This window comes from Oncorhynchus kisutch, linkage group LG11, assembly GCF_002021735.2.
Source record: "Oncorhynchus kisutch isolate 150728-3 linkage group LG11, Okis_V2, whole genome shotgun sequence".
In the NCBI taxonomy this organism is placed as follows: Eukaryota; Metazoa; Chordata; class Actinopteri; order Salmoniformes; family Salmonidae; genus Oncorhynchus; species Oncorhynchus kisutch.
Window position 1 is genome coordinate 65712732 of NC_034184.2, and position 21392 is coordinate 65734123.

Here is a 21392-nt window from a genome sequence, read left to right on the forward strand (position 1 = left end):
CTGCTTCTGTACCTAAAAGTGCTTTCCATAAACTAACAAAAGTACTACAAAATGAAAGATTAAAAAAGTATTTCTGTAAGCTTCTGTTAAAGAGAGCGAGATATTCATGGTCTGGTCATACTGTATGTAGGTCAGCCAAACAAAAGACCGTAGAGGGGGTGTACCAGGACATGTGGTAGCAGGCGCAGGGTCTACCGGACAAAAACAGGCTGCAGCCACGTGCCTCAGTTCAATAACATCGCATGCACACGCAAACCCAGGGACCTCACGGATGACTTTCAGATTATCAGCTCAAAAGCTATGGGTGGGGAGGGGGAGGAGGCAGAGCAGTAGAGGGATGTTTGTTTGGCTTCAGCAGCTGTCCCAAATGGCACCCTAGTCCCTGTATGGAATAGGTTGCCATTTGTGAAGCAACCAGCTCCAGTTATAGCTATTCAGAGGTGGTTTAGGTCAGGCAACAAATGGGACAACTATTTTAAGCAGGCATAATAGGTCCCATGGTTGTATAACTAACTGAAAATGTAAATAGGCTAAATCTGTAATTGTGAGCAGACTGGATTAACAGGTACAAACGTGTCAATAACAAGTCAGTTTTCGAGAACGTTTTGGTATGTTTTTTAATAAATTAACGTTCATTCAAAATACAGTGCCAAAGGAACATGATGCAGCCAAACATGCTAGTAAGGTTTGTCATGAAGCACCTGTGCTCATGTTTAAGGTAGGAACCATGAAGCAGCGCCGTCCGCTCCTTCCCTCCCATACCACCCTCCAGTCGTTCTCCACTACCGCTAGTGGTTGCCTGGACAATTTCCATAGCAACAGCACTGGGCCAGCCCTCCTTCCCAGACCCAATCAGCAGCAAGATTCCTCAGTATTTCACACAAGAAAATAATCTGATGGGGGGGTGGATACCTAAACACAATCACACTACAGTAATGTCTGATTTAAAATAAAAAAATACTAATACAAAATAGAACCTGGTTGTTTTCCCCCACACTAAAACAGTTTATTTTCTTTTTTTAAACATGAAAAATATTTTTATATATATTTCAGCAGCTTAGGGGGAATTTATAATATATTTTTTTAAATGCATGAGCCCAAAAATCTATAGTTGATGAGAGTATTGAGATAGCGTGAAGGAGACGTGTGTTGTTGCAGAGACCCGCGCTTGTCAAATAAAGAGCCGGCATAAAACCTCCCATCACGACGATGAGATGGCGGTTGGTTAGGGTGAGCTCCGTTCTGTAAACCGCTGGCTGGCTCTGTGGAAGACCTGTGTCCAGAGAGATTGACTAAGGATGCCTCCCAAATGGAACCCTATATAGGACGCTACTTTTGGCAAGAGCGCCACAGTGCCAGCTTGACAAGCCTATGGTGGCCCTTTGCGCCCTAGTCAAAAGTAGGGAGTCAGGTGCCATTTGGGACACACACAGCCTAAGAGACAGGCAGGCTTGAGTGGTGTTAGTGTGAGCAGGGGACTAGAGGAGAGGCAGGGGGTTGAGTGGTGTTAGTGTGAGCAGGGGACTAGAGGAGAGGCAGGGGGTTGAGTGGTGTTAGTGTGAGCAGGGGACTAGAGGAGAGGCAGGAGGTTGAGTGGTGTTAGTGTGAGCAGGGGACTAGAGGAGAGGCAGGAGGTTGAGTGGTGTTAGTGTGAGCAGGGGACTAGAGGAGAGGCAGGAGGTTGAGTGGTGTTAGTGTGAGCAGGGGACTAGAGGAGAGGCAGGAGGTTGAGTGGTGTTAGTGTGAGCAGGGGACAAGAGGAGTGAGGGGAGAGGCAGGGGGTTGTGTGTCTGGAGCAGAGGTGAAGAAAAAGAAAAAAAAGAAAAAAAAACAGTAGTGACTGGACCTGCAGTCACCACCTAGAACCCCCCCCCCCTAACACTTGGCCCTGTATGTTCCTATACTACGAGCATCCCAAATGGCACCGTATTACCTATTTAGTGCACTACTTAGGGAATAGGGTACCATATGGCTGGGACACAGGCCACGTGTCCCTAGGAGAGATGGATGTGGGTTTACAACAGTGGTGATAGAGAGAAAGAGGTGGAGACCAGGAGGATTTTGGTACAGTTATTCCAAGGAGCTTTGCGCCAGTAAGTGCATCATCACAAATCAGTCAACTTTCAATTATCACATTGTAGAAACAGTATAACAGACTTGAAGTTGCAACGGACAAAAGAAAAAAACAAATCTACTTTTCCCATATTACTTTTTAGTTTCAATGTCTGAGGCTTTGTATAAGCTTGTTTGTCAGCAACAGCCAGCCAGCAGAACAGCCTTGTAGCGCTCAGATCCCTTTGGAACAGACATCAAACCTACCCCTCTGGCTTTCAGGTCCATCCCTCGACACGTCACACCCAGAGTTCAGAGGGCAATTTGGGGACTCCGTTTGGGGGCAGAGAGGTGGAAGGTTAAGAGCTATATGTGAGGGAGAGAGACCATCTCCCCGTCCACCTCAAACTCCTCAGCCCCGTCGGGGGAAAACAGGTAGGTGGGTGGTTTCCACGGGGATTCTTCCAGACAGGATGGGTATAGCTTCCCCACGGCACAGCGGAAGTCCTTCCCCAGGTCCCAGAGCACGCGCTCAGACACGGGCTGCTTGAGGTACCAGCGGTCCAGCTCCAGGTCGTACTGGTAGATGGCGTACTTGGCGCGCTCGTTCATGTGAGTCTCCCGCATGAAGATGCACAGAGCGCCAAGGAGCACCACGGCCCGCACGCACGGGTCCGAGTAGCGCTTGGCAGGGATGTTGGCGGCCAGGCGCCACTCGTTCTTGCCGACGTCGTAGATCTCCACGGTGACAGAGGAACCGTCGATGGTGCTGGTGGGCATGCGGACGCCCGAGTTGGAGACAACGTGGAGCCCTCCAATGTAGAAGATGAGGTCACCGAAGGTGGCAGCGGAGGCGAAGCAGCGACTTGTCTTCCTCATGGCCATCTCTACCCAGGTGTCAGCGCGAGGGAAGTAGCAGTACATGAGGTCATGGGTCATCACGTAGATACAGTCGTGGGCTGCTACGGACGTGGTCCAGTTCCAGGCGCAAGGGAGGGGGCTCATCATAGCCCACTCGTCTTTCTCACAGTCATAGCGTTCTACGGTACGTTTATTTAGCTCCCCGCCTACGTTGTCCCCCCCGATGGCATAGATGTAACCCTCGCAGTAGACCAGAGAGGGCTTGATGCGGGCACACAGCATGGGCGTCTTAGGCACCCAGGCATTCTGCTGGGCGTCAAACCAGAAGAAGCTATCCACTGAGCGGAACACTGCCTGTTGCTTGCCGCCGCTTTTCCCGTGGTTGGCGATCGAGTTCTTCAGCGGGATTTGCCCGCCGGCAATGAACACGTCGTTGTCGGGTGTGACGAGCGTCCCAACCTTCTGGAGGTCGCCGGGTGGATTGCTGAGCTTGTAGACCTTCTCAGCCTGCGGGCTGTAACACACCACCGTGTGGTTGGGGCCCGCCATCACCTGACCCATGTCAGATGGCCACTCTGACGTGGCCTCCATGAAGATGAGCATCTCCTCCTTTGTCATGCCAAGGCGGGGTTTGAAGAACTTGGGCATGGACTTGTAGAGGCCCTGCACTACGACAGACTTGTCGTTAGGCGGTAGGCCCTGGAACCAGGCACGCTGAGTCACCTCGGAGAGAGCGTCGATGCGGATCTGGCTGAGAACTGAGGACAGGTACTGGGACCTAGCCTCCATGTTATACTCCAGCCACAGCATGGCAGCCTCCCTCACCGTCTCCTCCTAAGATAATATTTAAACATCAAACATACTACATTGCGACAACACCATGAGTATCAGTTTTACAAGCAGTCATTTTGCGTAGCCAGAAGCCTTATTCTTATCCCCTAGGGGTAATTTGCTTTACAGCTCAGGGATAAGAAATACACATAGAACCAACATTAAGACGAAGTAAAAAATTATAATATTAAAAGTATACATACCGGTAGGAATATTTCTAAGTACGTAGAAAGTACATTAGGTACGTATAACCAGAAAAGTGTACCCACCTTCTCTACGTTGAGGTTGTCTGAGCACAGCACGTCGACCAGCAACTCATGGGACAGCTGTAGGAAGGCCTCCTGACGGTAGACCACGGGGAACTTGTGTTCCACCATGCGCTTGGCGCTCTGCTTCAGCTCCACACAGGAGAACAGATCCCCGATGCTCAGCATCCGGACACAGTTGTCTGCATGGATCTTCTTCACCAGGTAGTCCCTGCACTGCAGTAGCACATCCTCTACCTAGACAGGTGGGGGGGGGGGGTATAGAGAAATAGCTACAGCTTGAAAAACATCGAGATCAACATTGTGATTATATTACTAAGAGTCACAACTCAATTAGGCATATACACACACACCAGTAATGTCCACTGATCAGAAATAGGAGGGTCAGTGATGAGACTCATTAAGACAGGACACGTCTACCTCTGTAGATCAGTAGAGTAATGTTGAGACCCAGAAGAGAGGGGGGGGAAATAGGAGACTGGTACCACACCTGTAGGAAGCAGGCGGTCTCATAGAGTGGCTCCACGGTGCTGTCATTGATAGCCAGATTGCCTGTATAGGCGTAGGTGATGATGATCTGGAGAGTGGCAGGGTCCACGTTCTTCAGGTGAACATTAGTCTGTTTACTCTCAGACAGACCACTCATAAACATTGCCCTGGAGAGGGAGAAAACAGGGGTCAGTACTCAGACAGCTCATCAAAATGTTGTTCATTTCAAAATGGTTGACGTCAGCTATTTCACAGCTTCATTAAAAGCATTAGTTTGCTGCTATGGGCGAAGTAACGCATTTGTATTGTGACAGATACCGAGCGTGACGTAGTCATCTACAACAGGGTCTCAAAATTGGTCCTGAGGCCCCCTCTGGGTCCATGCGTTGGTTTTTTCCCCTAGCACTACACAGCTATATTCAAATAACCAACTCATCATCAACCTTTGGTTATTTGAATCAGATGTGTAGTGCTAGGGGGAAAAAACGTGGGAGGCCTTGGACGAGTTTAGGATTGATCTACAACATCTGTTTATCTGACTGGGGATCCAGCATAAAACAGAGGTAGGTAACAGACTCCCAACAACCCCAGTTGGACTTCAGGCACTAGACCCAGTGACCAGACCACAGCATGCTCCCTCCACGCTGTGGCTCAACCCCCCCCCCCCCCCCAGCCAGCTTGGCATACCCTGCCCTTGTCCCAGCCCTCTTAGTATCCCCCCGCCTCCAAGCCATCCTGACACCAACACAGCTGTCTGTGACACCGCCTTTCTCCTTTAAAAAAAAACATGTCACCAAAACCTGTGAGTTTATGCTGCTTTACAGCAGGGTCCTGGGCTGGATATTACACAACCTTGCAAGCATCCTCTGTCACTAGCTTATCCCTCCCGCATACCAACCCGGCTCTGCTTGCCTGCGTGACAAGGGTTCCCTTACTAATATAAGTACGCCAGAGCCCCCCCCCCCCCCAGGCCCCTTTAACTGCAGCAAGGAGGGTAAAGGGAAGAGAGCCAGAGAGTGCCAAGAGGAAGAGAAGGGACACCTCCGGGGGGGGGGGGGGCTGAATGCGTCAAGAGCAAGAGAATGGATACCTCTGTGAATCCAAGAGGGGAACTGCTTTGCATGTTGTCACCGGATACCGAGTGGTGTGCGTGGGAATCGGTGAGGACGAATAGGTGGGTGTGAGGAGAGCAGCCAGTATGTGTCTGCTGGATCTTTACTAGGAACGTCTGTTCAAAAGACTAGGCTACATAAGCTCTTGTCATGTATATATAGTACCAGTCAAACGTGTGGCATTTCTTTATTTGTACTATTTGACATTGTAGAATAGTGAAGCCAATCAAAACTATGAAACATATAGAATCATGTAGTAAACACAAAAAGTGTTATTTTAGATTCTTCAAAGTAGCCACCCTTTGCCTTGATGACAGCTTTGCACACTTGTCATTCTCTCAACCAGCTTAACCTGGAATGCTTTTCCAGCAGTCTTGAAAGAGAACCCACATATGCTGAGCACTGGTTGGCTGCTTTTCCTTCACTCTGCAGTCCAACTCATCCCAAACCATCTCAATTAGGTTTAGGTCAGGTGATTGTGGAGGCCAGGTCATCTGATGCAGCACTCCATCTTGATCAAATAGCCCATACACAGCCTGGAGTTGTGTTGGGTCATTGTCCTGTTGAAATTAAATTATAGTCACACTAAGCGCAAACCAGGTGGGATGGCGTATCGCTGCAGAATGCTGTGGTAACCATGCTGGTTAAGTGTGCCTTGAATTTTAAATAAATCACAGACAGTGTCAGAAGCTAAGCACCCCCACACCACCTCCATGCTTCATGGTGGGAACTTCACGTGGAGATCATCCGTTCACCTACTCTGCGTCTCACAAAGACAGTCGGTGTAACCAAAAATCTCAAATTTGGATTCAGACCGACATGACAGATTTCCACCAGTCTATTGTCCACTGCTCGTGTTTCTTGGCCCAAGCAAGTCTTCTTATTGCAGTCCTTTAGTAGTGGTTTCTTTACAGCAATTTGACCATGAAGGCCTGATTCACATAGTCTCTTACCTAGAGGTCAACCGATTCATCTGCCTTTTTGGACACCGATTACATTGCAATCCATGAGGAAACTTGGTGGCAGGCTGACCACCTGTTGCGCGAGCGCAGCGTCAAAAGGACCTTGTGGCTGCAATGAGGCAAGGTAATGTGCTAGCTAGCATTAAACTTGTAGAAAAACAATCTACACATAGTTTATGATATTACTAGATTAACTAGCTTGTCCTGCGTTGAATATAAATCAATGTGGTGTCTGGGGTTGCCCAGGCATCATCTCCTCTGCAGTGCTGCACTTCAGCTATGTAATGTTGTGCTTCTAAATGAGCCCCCTGGGCCTACCTTCTCTTGAGCCACAGACTCAAGTGGAGTCATTCTTCTACTACCACCAAATAGTGATTAATAACAGAAAAACAGAGAAGTAGGGTCTGACATTTAAGGGACAAACAAGTAACATCTCTATATTTCTTAAAACAAACATGGTTTGACCACGGTTGTGTCCCAAATGGCACTCTATTCCCTATGCTGCCTGGTCAAAAGTAAGGCAATAAAAGAGGGAATAGGGTACCATTTGAAACGCACACTATAACTTCAGGGAGAACATGGTATGTGTAGCCTAATCCTAAGAGTGTCAGACTAATGCTTGTCATGTTGCCAACATAGGTGAATACTGGAAAGCAAAATATAGACCTAAATCAACCATTTCACAGTTCCATCTCCCCAAAACACACATTCTACAGTAAGCCCAGGAGTGAGTCACAAATAATAGTAAGAAGTGCACTATATAGGGAATAGGGTTCCATTTCAGACACAGCCCAGGAGTGACTTAGTGGGTTCCCAAACAGGCTTGCTCAGGCAGGTCGAGGGCTAGGTCTACATCATAGCTGCTGAACTGTAGTACTTGTACATAACATTCTGCTGAACAGAACAGTCCAGAAGACTCCACAGTGACTCACCTGAAATAGCAGCTACATGTGACCAAGACCATCTTGTGACAGTAGAGTGCACTCAAAGTAGTGCACTCAAAGTAGTGCACTCAAAGTAGTGCACTCAAAGTAGTGCACTCAAAGTAGTGCACTCAAAGTAGTGCACTCAAAGTAGTGCACTCAAAGTAGTGCACTCAAAGTAGTGCACTCAAAGTAGTGCACTCAAAGTAGTGCACTCAAAGTAGTGCACTCAAAGTAGTGCACTCAAAGTAGTGCACTCAAAGTAGTGCACTCAAAGTAGTGCACTCAAAGTAGTGCACTCAAAGTAGTGCACTCAAAGTAGTGCACTCCGCAGGTAACAGCGCACCAGCGAACGGCGTTAACTCACCTGAAATAGGAGCTACATGTTGCCAGGACCATCTTGTGACATGGGAACTCGTTTTCCTCCACCAGCAGCACCACATCAGTCAGTAACTTCTGCTCATAGAAGAAGTTGAGCTGCTCCAGCAGGGAGACCGCGTAGTCCATGTTAACTGGCCTGCGCTCACTGAGATCCGACATGGTTGCATCCCATGAATCGCGCCCCAGTTTCAGCAGTTCAAGCAGCCGGTAAAAGAACCGGGCTCCAAAACCAAACGGGGGGGGGGGGGGGGGGGGGGGGGGGGATAAATAACCTAAAAGCTACTGCAGACTCCTACAGAAAGAGACCCCACTGCTTTGTGATGACTGATGTCGGCAGGCAGACAGCGGTGATGACTCAAAACCAACCCGGGGGGGGGGGGGGGGAATGTGCGAGAATAAATCAAAGTGACAACAGGGTACAGAGACCCCTCTGCTTTGTGACACCACCGTTGGCTGATGTCGTCAGGGCAGAACAGAGCAGGGGTGTTGACCAAAACAATACGCAGTGTCCCAGGACCAGGATAAAGACCTCTGCAGCAAAAAAACTAAAGTAGCAACTCCTCCTTCTGTTCCCCTGTTATGGAAGAGAAGGATGCAGGGTGATCAAAATCAGGTTGGTTCCCCTCTTAGTGTTAATTAAGAGTGGCGCAGGAAGTTACCCTCCAACTGGGCTCTCTGTCTAAGTCCTTGGTGTGGTCTCTAGAGCCAAAAACCAGTCAGTGCTGGTGCTTCGATGTCGGCTGTGTTTGTTCTTCGTTGCTCTGTATAGCCCAGATAGACCGGTCTCTCTCAGAGCAGACAAGACAGGCAGGCACAGGGGACTGGATGGAGGTAGTGGGGACAGGAGATGCAGACTGGCTGTGGTGGTGATAGTGATGCAGCTAAATCAGTGCTGAGCTGAAACACAGAACAGAACAAATCAATAAAACCACTTTCCATAGATCAGATCAGGCCCAGGACACAGAAAACAGGGCTGCTCCCTATGTAGAGCACTTGACCAGGGGCCCATGAGAAGCTGTTCAAAAATAGTGCACTATGTAGGGGATAGGATGCATCAAACAAACGGCGAATAACAGTCTAGGGGAGGGATACAGGGCAGATAGACAATAACATGTTGTTCCCAACATTTCTGAGTATAAATACTTCCGGTTAACATATTAATCTCCTCACTTACAACATTTTCCAGAGATATGCTACGGGAACATTAAGTGCATAGCAGGACTAATACTTCATCCAATAACAGAGAATCTGCTTTTCAGGCAGACAGTCTCCTCCTCCCCACCATTCTCCTCACTCCCTGCCTGTCAGATCAGCCCACATCCCCAATCCCTTCCACATGAGAAAAGTGCATCGTCAACAATCTGGTCTCCCCTGGCAGGTCCCCCCCCCATCACTGGTGCCGCTTGGAGAGACTCATTGCACTCACTGACAGCCAGATGGACAGTCTGTCAAGCAATTCAAATGGGAGAGACCCTGATAAAACCAACTGTCAGATTAATTTGTTGGTAACAGGGCACTACATAAAAAGTCTACTTAAAAATCAAGACCCATAACATGCTTTTGGCTGTGACTTCAGAGCTGTAAGCTACCGCCACTCATTGTGTGTGTCCCAAATGACACCATATTCCCTACATAGTGCACTACTTTTGACCAGAGTCCTATGGGTCCAGGTCAAAAGTAATCTCATAAATAAGGAATATGGTTCCATTTAGGACCCATCCATAATCATATCCTGGATGACTTCAGCCTCCATCTCTGGCATGTTGCCATGCTATCAAATGCTATCAACCCATCCCATTGGCTTAAAGTCATGTAGCTTACATTATATGCAATCCTACCAACACCAAACTAAGGGCAATTGGTGACAGAAATAGCAATTTAGCCAGGTAAACCACATGGGTGGCTACATGTGAAAGGCAAAAGATTATCAGGCCTTCAATAAGTGAAGTAGTTGAATTACAACCGTTGTTATCTGTTATTTCTCCACTCTGGGACATGGTTGGAGGTTAGTCATTAAGAACATGGCCACAGCAGTCTGTTAAATAACCCTTTTAGCCCACGCGTTGATGAGAGCCAATTTGTCCATCCATTGACATAGCTAGCTACCTACGTCAATCTTGAAAGGCAACAGTGTGAAGTTAGCATTCTTCTAAGATCAACAAATTAACATGGACCTGTACATACAGTCCTGAGCTGGCAACATTGGTGACCACGCACCAAAACTCTGTACTACTATTACTAGGCTGATGACGTTAGCCATCTCACTTCACTTGCCAATGGATGAGTTATTTTTAATGGCCCATTGCCCCAGGTGGGCAGAGTTCACACATTTTAGACTATTCCATCAGTCCTTAGAGTTTCTATGGTTTCATATACTTTTTAACCAGGAGTTCTGAAAGTAGCACTGACGAGCCAGAAGTGATCCCTGAAATTGCATACTAAACCACAAGTGTGTAGATATTTGCACCATGTTATTGCTCTCTCTGCTGTGTATGCATCTTACTATATGTCACTTAAATGGCGAGGGGATGAAGCTCATTGGCGACAAGTCGAATTGCTAGGGGCTGGCTCACAGGTGAAAAATAGAGCAGCACAGCTTCTAGAAAACAGTGGTTTTCAAATTAGGGATCCTGTGGCTAATTGCAGACAGACAGTAGTTTCGGAGCATGTGTTTAAGTGAAATCTCCAACCATCTGGTGCACCAGCCATGCAAAACGAACTGGCCCAATGATTTGTGTTTTATGCTCTCCTCACAACATGGGACATAAAGCTAGCTAACCTAAATATGACTTACTGTCACCTGTGTACTGATAAAGACATTTTATTGTAGGTAGCCAATTGCCTGACTATTGTTAGCCAACTAGCTAGTGGTTGGTTAGCAAACTCATCTAACGTTAGCATAGCCAGCTAACAGGTGCCATCTGTAATCTATGGAGAGCAATAGTAATGGCGTCTTTTTGTAGGCACTAACTCTACCATGGCTGACTGGCCAAAGCCTATGGGGAAATAAATAGGATTTTGGGATAATGACCGAAAATAAGTTGTGGTAAACACAGGCTTAGGAGATATACAATTTGTTCTATAAGAACCTTCAGCTTACGTTACTTGGTGAATTTTGAAACATTCTTATAATCAAAAAACGTAGCGACTTCCTAATTCATAAGGGGCACGTTGACTGCTATTATACCATAGCATAAAACGTATAAGAACTCATAAGCCTGTGTTAACATCTGACCTTATTTTCGACGTTTATGCAAAAAAAAAAAACATTAATTTCCCCCATAGGAATGGCTGAACTTAAGAGGTAACTCATTTCCGGTTTTTAGGACTACAAGATGACAATCTATTGACTTTAGAGCGCTGAAAATTCTTAACGGTTACCAAATTGTTTGTGGGAGTTCTAGAAAACTGGGCAATAATTAAAATGCCTAGCCAGCTAGTAGTTGTGTGACTAACGTTAGCTATGTTAACTATCTGTATTACAGGACATCCTTACTGCTAGGCCACATTACGGTCACCAAGTAGTAAAAAAAAAGAAAAAAAGCTAGAAGTTGATTGGCTAACCTGGTGACTAATTCCATGGTGATAATTCAAATTCAAACACAGAGCTAAATTAGTTCAACTGGTTAGCTAGTTAATTTTATCACGTTACAGTAGCTACGTTACCGTTACTTTGTCGGTGTTAGCTAGCTAAACATTCTGGCTAGGTTAGCAAGCTAACTTTAGTTGGCTGGGTTACTGCCCAATTTTCAAGCTAGCTACTTCCCAGACCCCCCCCATCCAAAACATGGATAAGCAAGCCAGGCCTTCAGTGGATGTGGTGACTGATGACAGACTAGTTAGCTTACTCACCTTTCTTTTCGAACCATTTATCCCAAATTAGACTTGAAAGCTTGATTGCCGGATCCTACACAGTCTAATCGCTGCAACTATTAGCTATTGTCTACAGTAATGTTAGCTTGATCATACATCAACAAAGGCGGCAGTTGCGCGTCCCTTCCGGGTACTTCTTGCCCGGACTCGGGAATGAACGTTACTCCCACACATATCCTGCCAACCAAATTATTCAGCTACCTAACTATAGTGATGAGGTAGGTCCGTATAGTTTCCAGCAGTCTCATAGACCTAGCTAAGCAAGCAGGTAAATAACAATATCCAACGTAGAGCTAGCTAGGAAGGGTTAGCATTTGCTAAGCTCGTTAGCTAGGTTTTAGACGTCGGCGTTAACTAGACTGTGAGCTGGCTAACAAGCAACCGTTGCATAGCTAGCTCATTCTAGTAATGTATGTATGGCTGTTAAGATATTAAACAAACATATTTCCTTACACTAGCTAATTTAAGGCAATATGCAATAATCGATGCCGACCGGTCTTTTCTTGCTATTACAGAAAGTATCTAGCTCCGGAAGCCGAATTTACACAATTAAGGCCGCGAGAGGCAACCAGCAAGAAACCTTTCTCGACAACGCAGGCGCCGCGCAAGACAACAGGGGCCAAATGAGGATACTGGGCACGCGCCCAAAAACCGTCTCAGTTAGGGGATTATATTAATGCTCCGGACATGCCCCGGGTGTACCGGGTTAGCGTTGATTGCATTCGATTTGGAACTGGGACATCCCGGGCGTGAGCCAGGTGTCCTGTGCGGGCGACGGCAAAGTCGGCTTAAAACAACAGTGACATAGGTTAAAGAGGCAGTGCAGTTAAAAACGTATTTTCCTATTTTTTTAATGATATATCCACACTATGAGGTTATGATAATGACATTTTTGTGTAAGAAGGAAAAATGCCTGGAATTTCATGTAGGGGGGATGGACCTTCTGGCCCACATCATTAGTCACAATGTGATCTGAAAGTACTCAGACCCCTTGACCCTTTCCACATTTTGTTACTTTACAGCCTTATTCTAAAATTGATTAAACAGATGTAAAAAATATATATATATACTCAAATATCACATTTCCATATGTATTCAGACCATTTACTTAGTACTTTGTTGAAGCACCTTTGGCAGCGATTACAGACTTAAATCTTCTTGGATATGACGCTACAAGCTTGGTACACCTGTATTTGGGGAGTTTCTTCCATTCTCCTCTGCATATATGTTTTCCCCTATTTTCAGGTCTCTCCAGAGATGTTCGATCGGGTTCAAGTCCGGGCTCTGTCAAGGCCACTCAAGGACATTCAGAGATTTGTCCCGAAGCCACTCCTGCATTGCCTTGCCTGTGTGCTTAGGGTCATTGTCCTTTTGGAAGGTGAACCTTCGACCCAGTCTGAGGTCCTGAGCGCTCTGGAGCAGGTTTTCATCAAGGATCTCTCTGTACTTTTCTCCGTTCATCTTTCTCTCGATCCTGACTATTCTCCCAGTCTCTGCCACAGAAAAACATCCCCACAGCATGATGCTGCCACAACCATGCTTCACCATAGGGATGGTGCCAGGTTTCCTCCAGATGACCCTGGTTTGATTCCAGGCTGTATCACAACTGGCAGTGATTGGGAGTCCCATAGGGCAGCGCACAATTGGCCTATCATCGTCCGGGTTTGGCCAGAGTAGGCCGTCATTGTAAATAAGAATTTGTTCTTAACTGATTAAATTATGTGGAAAAGGTCAAGGGGTCTGAATACTTTATATATATATATATATATACAGTACCAGTCAAAAGTTTGGACACACCTACTCATTACATCGTTTTTCTTTATTTTGACTATTTTCTACATTGTAGAATGATGGTGAAGACATCAAAACTATGAAATAACACATATGGAATCATTTATTAACCAAAAAAAGTGTTAAACAAATCAAAGTATATTTTTTATTTGAGATTCTTCAAAAGTTGCCTTGATGACAGCTTTGCACATTCTTGGCATTTTCTCAAACAGCTTCATGAGATCTCTCAAACAGTTTCAATTAACAGGTGTTCCTTGTTAAAAGTTCATTTCTGGAATTTCTTTCCTTCTTCCTTCTTAAACATACTTTGATTTGTTAAACACATTTTTAGTTACTACATGATTCCACGTGTTATTTCATTTTTTTTTTTTTTGTAGAACGAGCATCAGAGCCGGTGTAGTAGGATTCAACCGTAGTCCTGTTTTGCCTGTTTGATTGTTCGTCGGAGGGCGTAGCGGAATTTCTTATAAGTGTCCGGATTAGTGTCTCACTACTTGAAAGTAGCTCTAGCCTTTAGCTCATTGCGGATGATGCCTGTAATCCATGGCTTCTGGTTGGGATATGTACGTAACGACCCTGTGGGGGCGAAATCGTCGATGCACTTATTGATGAAGCCGGTGACTGATGTGGTATACTCTTCAATGCCATCGAAATCCCAGAACATATTCCAGTCTGTGCTAGCAAAACAGTCCTGTAGCTTAGCATCCACATCATCAGACCACTTCCTTAATGAGCCAGTCACTGGTACTTTCTGCTTGAGTTTTTGCTTGTTTTTGCTTGTAAGCAGGAATCAGGAGGATAGAATTATGATCAGATTTGCCAAATGGAGGGCGAGGGAGAGCTTTGTACGTGTCTCTGTGTGTCTGGAGTAAAGATGGTCAAGAGTTTTTTGTATGACATGCTGGTAGAAATGAGGTAAAACGGATTTAAGTTTTCCTGTATTAAAGTCCCCGGCCACGAGGAGCGCCACTTCTGGGTGAGCATTATCTTGCTTGTGTAACAGTATAACTTTAGACTGTCCCCTCGCCCATACCCGGGCGCGAACCAGGGACCCTCTGCACACATCAACAACTGTCACCCACGAAGCATTACCCATCGCTCCACAAAAGCCGCGGCCCTTGCAGAGCAAGGGGAACCACTACTTCAAGGTCTCAGAGCAAGTGACGTCACCGATTGAAACGCTATTTAGCGCACACCGCTAACTAAGCTAGCCGTTTCACATCCGTTACACTTGCTTATGGCCTTATACAGCTAGTTTAGTGTGGTCTTAGTACTTGCATCAGTTTGTGGTGGTAAATAGATATCTACGAAAAATATAGATGACAACTCTCTTGGTAAATAAGGGGATTGGCTCTAGACCAACCTATCAGCTAATCGGGGCTCTGTATGTAAATATCTTCAAATTTGTTTCCTAACACCCATGTGATCAGACTGAGCATTTCAAAGGCCAAAGGAGGCTCAGGGAAATACATTTGAAAAAATATATATTTTGGAGTTATTTTCGTTAAAGAAACGTACACAGTGATTTATTAGACATAAAGTGATGATTTAAAAATAAAATGACAAAGACTGCATGGGGGCTTTAAGCACGTGGAGTAATGACTAAGATTTGGGCTTTTCACATGCACAATTAATTGCTTTTGATAAAACCGCTTTTTCCGCCTCCTCAATTAAAAATAGTTTGAAAATTCGAACATATATTTTATGTAAAAGAGATGAATGTTTATGAACGATGCACCATGCTGCATTGTTGACCATATGACCAAGCGGTGCAGATTACCGTTCAATTTGAGCACAGCGCGACTCCCTCACCGCCTTGCCAAATCACGTGACGGGCCATAACCGGGTTCAACTCGAGGCAACTTAATCGAATCCCCTCAGTCCATCTTCAAATGTCTCTTCAAGGCAAATGGCGCCCTCTTCTGGGAGAAAATGTCGGTGAAATGTAAGAAACAAAACAAAAAACAAATTAGGAGCACAGGTGTGATCTATAAAACTGATTGAACGGTTAGGGCAGTAGATATCCGTAGCTCAAACTATTGAAGATTAGATTTTAGTATAATTCTGAAAGAGTCTACCAAGTAAAATTACACAGTAGGATGCTCTTTTGATTATGTGAGACAGTGAAGGGAAAAAAGTGTTTCCAATTTGTAGTGGTAACGTTGTGAAATAGGCCTCATCTCGTTTCCAGCGCTTTCATTTTGATAATCGTTGGATACATCAGAAAATGGACGGTAGGCCAATCAAATTTCCCAAAGCCTTGTCTATTTACCGGTCAAGTGTTCTCAAAGTTTAAATATGGATATAAATGTCACTGTAGCCTGGTCCTATATCTGTTTCTACTCTTGCCAACTCCATTGCTTTACCTGGAAACCCAACGTTGAATTGCGTAGAATTCTACGTCGTGCAGAAATTAGCGTTTGAATCAGGAAAGTTCCCGTCGGGTTTCCAGGCAAGTCCATATCTCTAGAAACAATATGTCTGGCACGATGCTACTATCAGTGTGCACCAATTATTTGTGATTCTGAAGCTCTCTGAATGAACTGATATGATCTAAAACTTATATTCACACTGATTATTCATAACATAATGGAATGACAATGATTGTTCATTTTCTTTTTAATACAGAAGGGAGAAAACACCAACAGTCGATGGAAAGCGGTCAGCAAAACCAGCGGCAGGTCAATCACCCAAGGCCCTTCTTCTATGTTCAGCCGGCTTCTCAACCTTACTACAACATGTATCATCATCACAATCAGTGGCATAATATGAATAACCCATACAACCACTATGGCTTACCTGGTTCCGGTAGGCCTACCTTTCATGTTTCTTTGTTTGTGTCCCAAATCAAATGGCACCCTATTTCCTATATAGTGCTGTAGTGCACAGCTTTGGACTTGAACCCTTTAGTGCACTATATAGGGCAAAACTGCCATTTGCGACGTATAGTTTTTCTCAAACCATAATTTAAGTGGATTATTAGTGTTTTTATATATATATTTTCTTCTGGGATGCAAATATTTTGCCGCATGGTCATTGTCTTTAAAAAAAAAAGCTTATGTTCTCCGCAGGAGTTTATCCCTTTGGACGTCCTAGTCCATACATGTCCGCATACCCATACATGCAGTATCCTGGTGGATATGTTGTCCCACACACGCCACACATGCATCCAGTTGATTACAGACGCATGTATGAACCACCCCATTTTCATCTACCTCCTGTGCATGACCCCATGTTCCGCCAACAGCAACAACACCACCATGTATGTATGTATTCTTGTGCACAGATGAATGAGGCTATTTGATATATTCTCTCATTTATTAATTAGTTAATTCACCACCACCAGGATCACACCCAGAGAGAGGTGGTCTGTTCTGAGGCTCAGACGGACCCGAGTGATGCGCTCAACAAGCTCATAGAATGTCTGGACAAACTCCGGGCCAACGAGATGCAGGGTTCTGAGAAAGAGCTGGATTCTGGTGTCGTTTCACAATCTTCCGGAATATTCTCACCAGATGGGGAAAGGAAATCTTGTGAGGTGGTGGTGGGGGGAGACATACACAGTGGTCATGGAGCCTCTTGTGGTAAATTGGAAGGCAGCCAATTGCAGTCGTCTTTTCCGATGGGCAGGTTGTTCAGCGGCGGTAACTCCACGACGGCAGTCTATGACGGTGAGTCAAGCCGAAGCCTCGGTGGGCTGAGTAAGGAGGGCTGGGCTGTAGACTCTGACGAAGACACCCCATTGGACAGCTCATCTATTCACGAGGAGCTTGAGGAGAACCTGGACCTGCAGCAACATGCGGAGGAGTCTCTTCATCGCTGTTCTTTGGAAAGTCTTTGCCTCCAGTCTGCTGTCTTGCAGTCAGAAGACAGCCCCAGACCTGAAAACATAGACAACGAGGCAGAGGAGGACAGCACCAATCCAGATGGTACTAGTTCCACTGAGGTACCTAGGTGGCAGGGCCACTGCTCCAACCTGCTCTCCACACAGTCACTACCACCCCCCCTAGCCTCTGACTGGCAAGCCTTAGAGGACACTAAATGTGGGGAAGAAACATTTGATGTTCAAGATAGGAAAGGTCTGTCTAAACTGGATGTTGACCTTTCCTACCAGATCCTCCATCTGCCCTTTGACAAGGTAACTTCTTACTATAATTGTAATCTTTTTTTTCTTTTTTTTGAATCTGCAGTTTGTTGAGACCTTGTAAGCATTTCATTTAGAGGTCGACCGATTATGATTTTAACAGCGATACCGATTTATTGGAGAACCAAAAAAAAGCCGATACCGATTAATTGGCCACATTTTTTTGTAATTAAAAAGAAAACAAAATTGTAATAATGACAATTACAACAATACTGAATTTTAACTTAGTATAATACATAAATAAAAATCTATTTAGCCTTGAATAAATAATGAAACATGTTCAATTTGGTTTAAATAATGCAACAACAGTGTTGGAGAATAAAGTAAAAGTGCAATATATGCCATGTAAAAAAGCTAACGTTTAAGTTCCTTGCTCAGAACATGAGAACATAGTGGTTCCTTTTAACGTGAGACTTCAATATTCCAAGGTAAAAGGTTTTAGGTTGTAGTTAATATAGTATTTATAGGACTATTTCACTCTATACCATTTGTATTCCATATACCTTTTGACTATTGGATGTTCTTATAGGCACTATATTGCCAGTGTAACAGTATAGCTTCCGTCCCTCTCCTCGCTCCTACCTGGGCTCGAACCAGAAACACATCGACAACAGCCACCCTCGAAGCAGCGTTACCCATCGCTCCACAAAACCCTTGCAGATCAAGGGGAACAACTACTCCAAGTCTTAAAGCGAGTGAAGTTTGAAACGCTATTAGCGCGCACCCCGCTAACCATTTCACATTGGTCACACCAGCCTAATCTCGGGAGTTGATAGGCTTGAAGTCATAAACAGCGCAATGCTTGAAGCAGAGCGAAGAGCTGCTGGCAAAACGCACGAAAGTGCTGTTTGAATTAATACTTACGAGCCTGATGCTGCCTACCACCGCTCAGTCATACTGCTCTATCAAATCATAGACTTAATTATAATATAATAACACACAGAAATACGAGCCTTTGGTCATTAATATGGTCGAATCCGGAATCTATCATTTCGAAAACAAAACGTTTATTATTATCGCATATACCCTGACTCTGCGTGCAATGAACGCAAGAGAAGTGACACAATTTCACCTGGTTAATATTGCCTGCTAACCTGGATTTCTTTTAGCTAAATATGCAGGCTTAAACATACTTCTGTGTATTGATTTTAAGAAAGGCATTGATGTTTATGGTTAGGTACACGTTGGCGCAACGACAGTCCTTTTTCCGAGAATGCGCACTGTATCGATTATATGCAACGCAGGACACGCTAGATAAACTAGTAATATCATGAACCGTGTGTAGGTAACTAGTGATTTATGATTGTTACTTTATAAGATAAGTTTAATGCTAGCTAGCAACTTACCTTGGCTTCTTACTGCATTCGCGTAACAGGTAGGCTCCTCGTATAGTGCAATGAGAGGCAGGTGGTAGAGCGTTGGACTAACGTTAGTTAACTGTAAGGTTGCAAGATTGAATCCCGGAGCTGACCTGGTAAAAATCTGTCGTTCTGCCCCAGAACAAGGCAGTTAACACACTGTTCCTAGGCCGTCATTGAAAATAAGAATGTGTTCTTAACTGACTTGCCTAGTTAAATAAAGGTATATAAAAGAAAATCTGCCAAATCGTTGTCCAAAAATACTGATTTCCAATTGTTATGGAAACTTGAATTCAGCCATTCCGAATAATCGGTTGTCCTCTAGTTTAATTGTATTCTCTATATTATGACAAACTTTAATTGGATTTAATTTGGACAAGGTTCTGACAGCTGGAGCTCTGCAGAAGGACTGCTCTGCCAGCTCCAGCTCTGCTCTGCTGTGTGGAGACCTCCAGGCTTCCCTGTCCTCCAGCCGGATCACTACCACCTCCTCCCCAGCCCGTCACCACTACTACTCCTACTACTGCCCCCCACAGACAGCCCACGGAAGGCTCAGCGTCCTCAGTCCCTCCCTAGATGAGCTCTCGTCCCGAGAGGAGATGTTCTCCACCGACCTGGAGGACATGGATCGGTTTCCCAGAAGCTCCGTCTACGCAGGGAGGAGGTTTCCTGCGGAGGTCGAGCACCTCAGAGAGCCAGGGGTCAAGAAAGTCTGTCCTAAGTCCAAGAAGCTTTTGTGCGCCTGCTGTGGCTCGAGCCTGTTGAAAGGAGGGGCGAGCAGGGTTAAAGTTCATCACAGCCCGAGGGTGTACGCTGATGATGAGGCAGGGGATTCTGATGACGTTGTCGAGCAGGAACAACAGTCTGCAAGGACGTGTGATGAGAGCGCGCACCCCACTAGGGTGGTCGTGCAGAAGCACTCTGTCCCCAAGAAACACCAGCCTCTACACATCCAACAGCATCCCAAACCCAGCTGTAAGAGAGGCCAGTGTAGAGAGGCTGTCGGACCGGAGGAGGAGCAGCAGCAGGAGGAACCAGAGATGGTGCTGGTGAGATCAGAGCTGGAGTATTTTGAAGGCCATGTGGTGGAAGGTGGGCAGGATGCAGGGGATAAGGAACACAGGACATGCAAAGGTAAGTATTCTTTGTCAAAAATAGATTCACTAGAAAGGGCATAGAACCTCCGACCGTTGCAATTTGATTAGTAAACTAATGGGTTCACACTAATGGCCCCAAGTATGCCCATTAGGGCATCATTGACTTAAATATGGACTTCCATTGAAATAGGAACATCGCACTACTCACGCATTATTGGGGCCAGAGTTGGCTGATTTTGATTTCCCTGTACACTAAACCATAGATCTGCTCTCTCTAGATGGACTATGCAGAGAGGGCATTGAGACTTCAGAACCGGGTAGGTGGGAGAGGAGTAGGGCCAAGCCCAGACGAAAACCACACGCCTCACTGCAAGGTAATATAAACCAATCCCGATCAATAGATTTTAATGGATATTCTTTAGCTGTCCAAAGTACCTACAGCATTGACCTGGGGCCATGTGTCAAGAATCTGAGTAGGAGTGCTGATCTATGATCAGCCCCCCCCCCCCCCCCCTGTCCATGTAACCTTCTTCATTGTGATCCAAAATGCAAAACGGACCCCAAATCAACACTCAAACGCCTGACACCTATGACTTCATATGTGTTTTCTATGAATGTGAGAGGGTAATGTTCACGTCTGGTTGTTTTCAGAAAGACTGGCACTGAGGAAAGCTCTGTGGAAGCCATTGGTGTACCAGAGAGTGCGAGATGAGGAAGAGGAGCCAACACGATGTCACAGGGGAAAAGGTAATGTTTTTTTCTTTAATCTTCTGCTGTTTTTTCACTATTGCCAATACTTGAGTTGCATCCTAAATTGAACCCTATTCCCTTTTTATAGTGCATTAAGACCTTGCTGTGTTATGTTGGTGTATGAATCTTTTTCAAATTTTCTTCTGCTTCTTCCAGGGTCCACCAAGAGAGGAGACACAAGATGTTAATGTCACACCATTGATCAAATAAAATGGCACAGAAAAAGAGCACTTAGTAGATTGCACAATATAGATGGACACTTTTATTTTTTGGGGTGATAAACCAAGGAGACTTGGTTGAAGTCTCCTTGGCTAATAAAGTACACTTTCAGGAGGTCCATAGAAACAGCCTGTTAGCTAGCACTGTACTGTATTCTTTGGGGGTTAAATACCTACTTATTCACCAGCACAGGGTTGGTGGCTTTGAAATGTTGATTTGTGTGACCAGTGTGTGCATTATTAAAAGGAATTTCATTGTATCTGGCCGTGTTTTATTACACCTG

At 45.3% G+C, this 21392-nt stretch overlaps 2 protein-coding genes across 3 annotated transcripts; one reads left to right on the forward strand and one right to left on the reverse strand.

Moving 5' to 3' along the window:
* Positions 1-591: 591 nt before the first annotated feature.
* On the reverse strand, positions 592-12382 carry LOC109899395 (kelch repeat and BTB domain-containing protein 2). Its single transcript, XM_020494609.2, has 5 exons — positions 11730-12382; positions 7864-8774; positions 4501-4666; positions 4014-4247; positions 592-3747 (listed from the first exon to the last, which is right to left on the reverse strand). Exons 2-5 carry the CDS (start codon positions 8034-8036, stop codon positions 2419-2421), a joined length of 1902 nt encoding a protein of 633 aa, XP_020350198.1. The 5' UTR covers positions 8037-8774; positions 11730-12382; the 3' UTR covers positions 592-2418.
* Positions 12383-15484: 3102 nt separating this feature from the next.
* On the forward strand, positions 15485-21368 carry LOC109899393 (uncharacterized). 2 transcript variants are annotated; one of them, XR_004211739.1, is made up of 8 exons: positions 15485-15775; positions 16170-16349; positions 16613-16803; positions 16888-17679; positions 19424-20177; positions 20419-20514; positions 20796-20887; positions 21047-21368. XR_004211739.1 is itself a non-coding variant. In XM_020494601.2 (8 exons), the coding sequence occupies exons 1-8, from the start codon at positions 15769-15771 to the stop codon at positions 21076-21078; spliced, it is 2148 nt and encodes a 715-aa protein (XP_020350190.1). In that variant the 5' UTR covers positions 15519-15768; the 3' UTR covers positions 21079-21368. The 2 variants fall into 2 exon arrangements, 1 of the variants encoding a protein (XP_020350190.1); XM_020494601.2 differs by having other exon boundaries at positions 15519-15775; positions 20792-20887.
* Positions 21369-21392: the final 24 nt, after the last annotated feature.

Bases quoted from the DNA above. Each gene is read 5' to 3' on its own strand.
- LOC109899395 (XM_020494609.2), bottom strand. From the start codon at position 8,036: ATGTCGGATCTCAGTGAGCGCAGGCCAGTTAACATGGACTACGCGGTC. The intron at 4,667-7,863 runs GTGAGTTAACGC...CTCCCTCTCCAG, and splicing joins ACATGTAGCTCCTATTTCAG to GGCAATGTTTATGAGTGGTC. The intron at 4,248-4,500 runs GTGTGGTACCAG...CCACCTGTCTAG, and splicing joins AGACCGCCTGCTTCCTACAG to GTAGAGGATGTGCTACTGCA.
- LOC109899393 (XM_020494601.2), top strand. The intron at 16,350-16,612 runs GTAGGCCTACCT...TGTTCTCCGCAG, and splicing joins CTATGGCTTACCTGGTTCCG to GAGTTTATCCCTTTGGACGT. The intron at 20,515-20,791 runs GTAATATAAACC...GGTTGTTTTCAG, and splicing joins ACCACACGCCTCACTGCAAG to AAAGACTGGCACTGAGGAAA.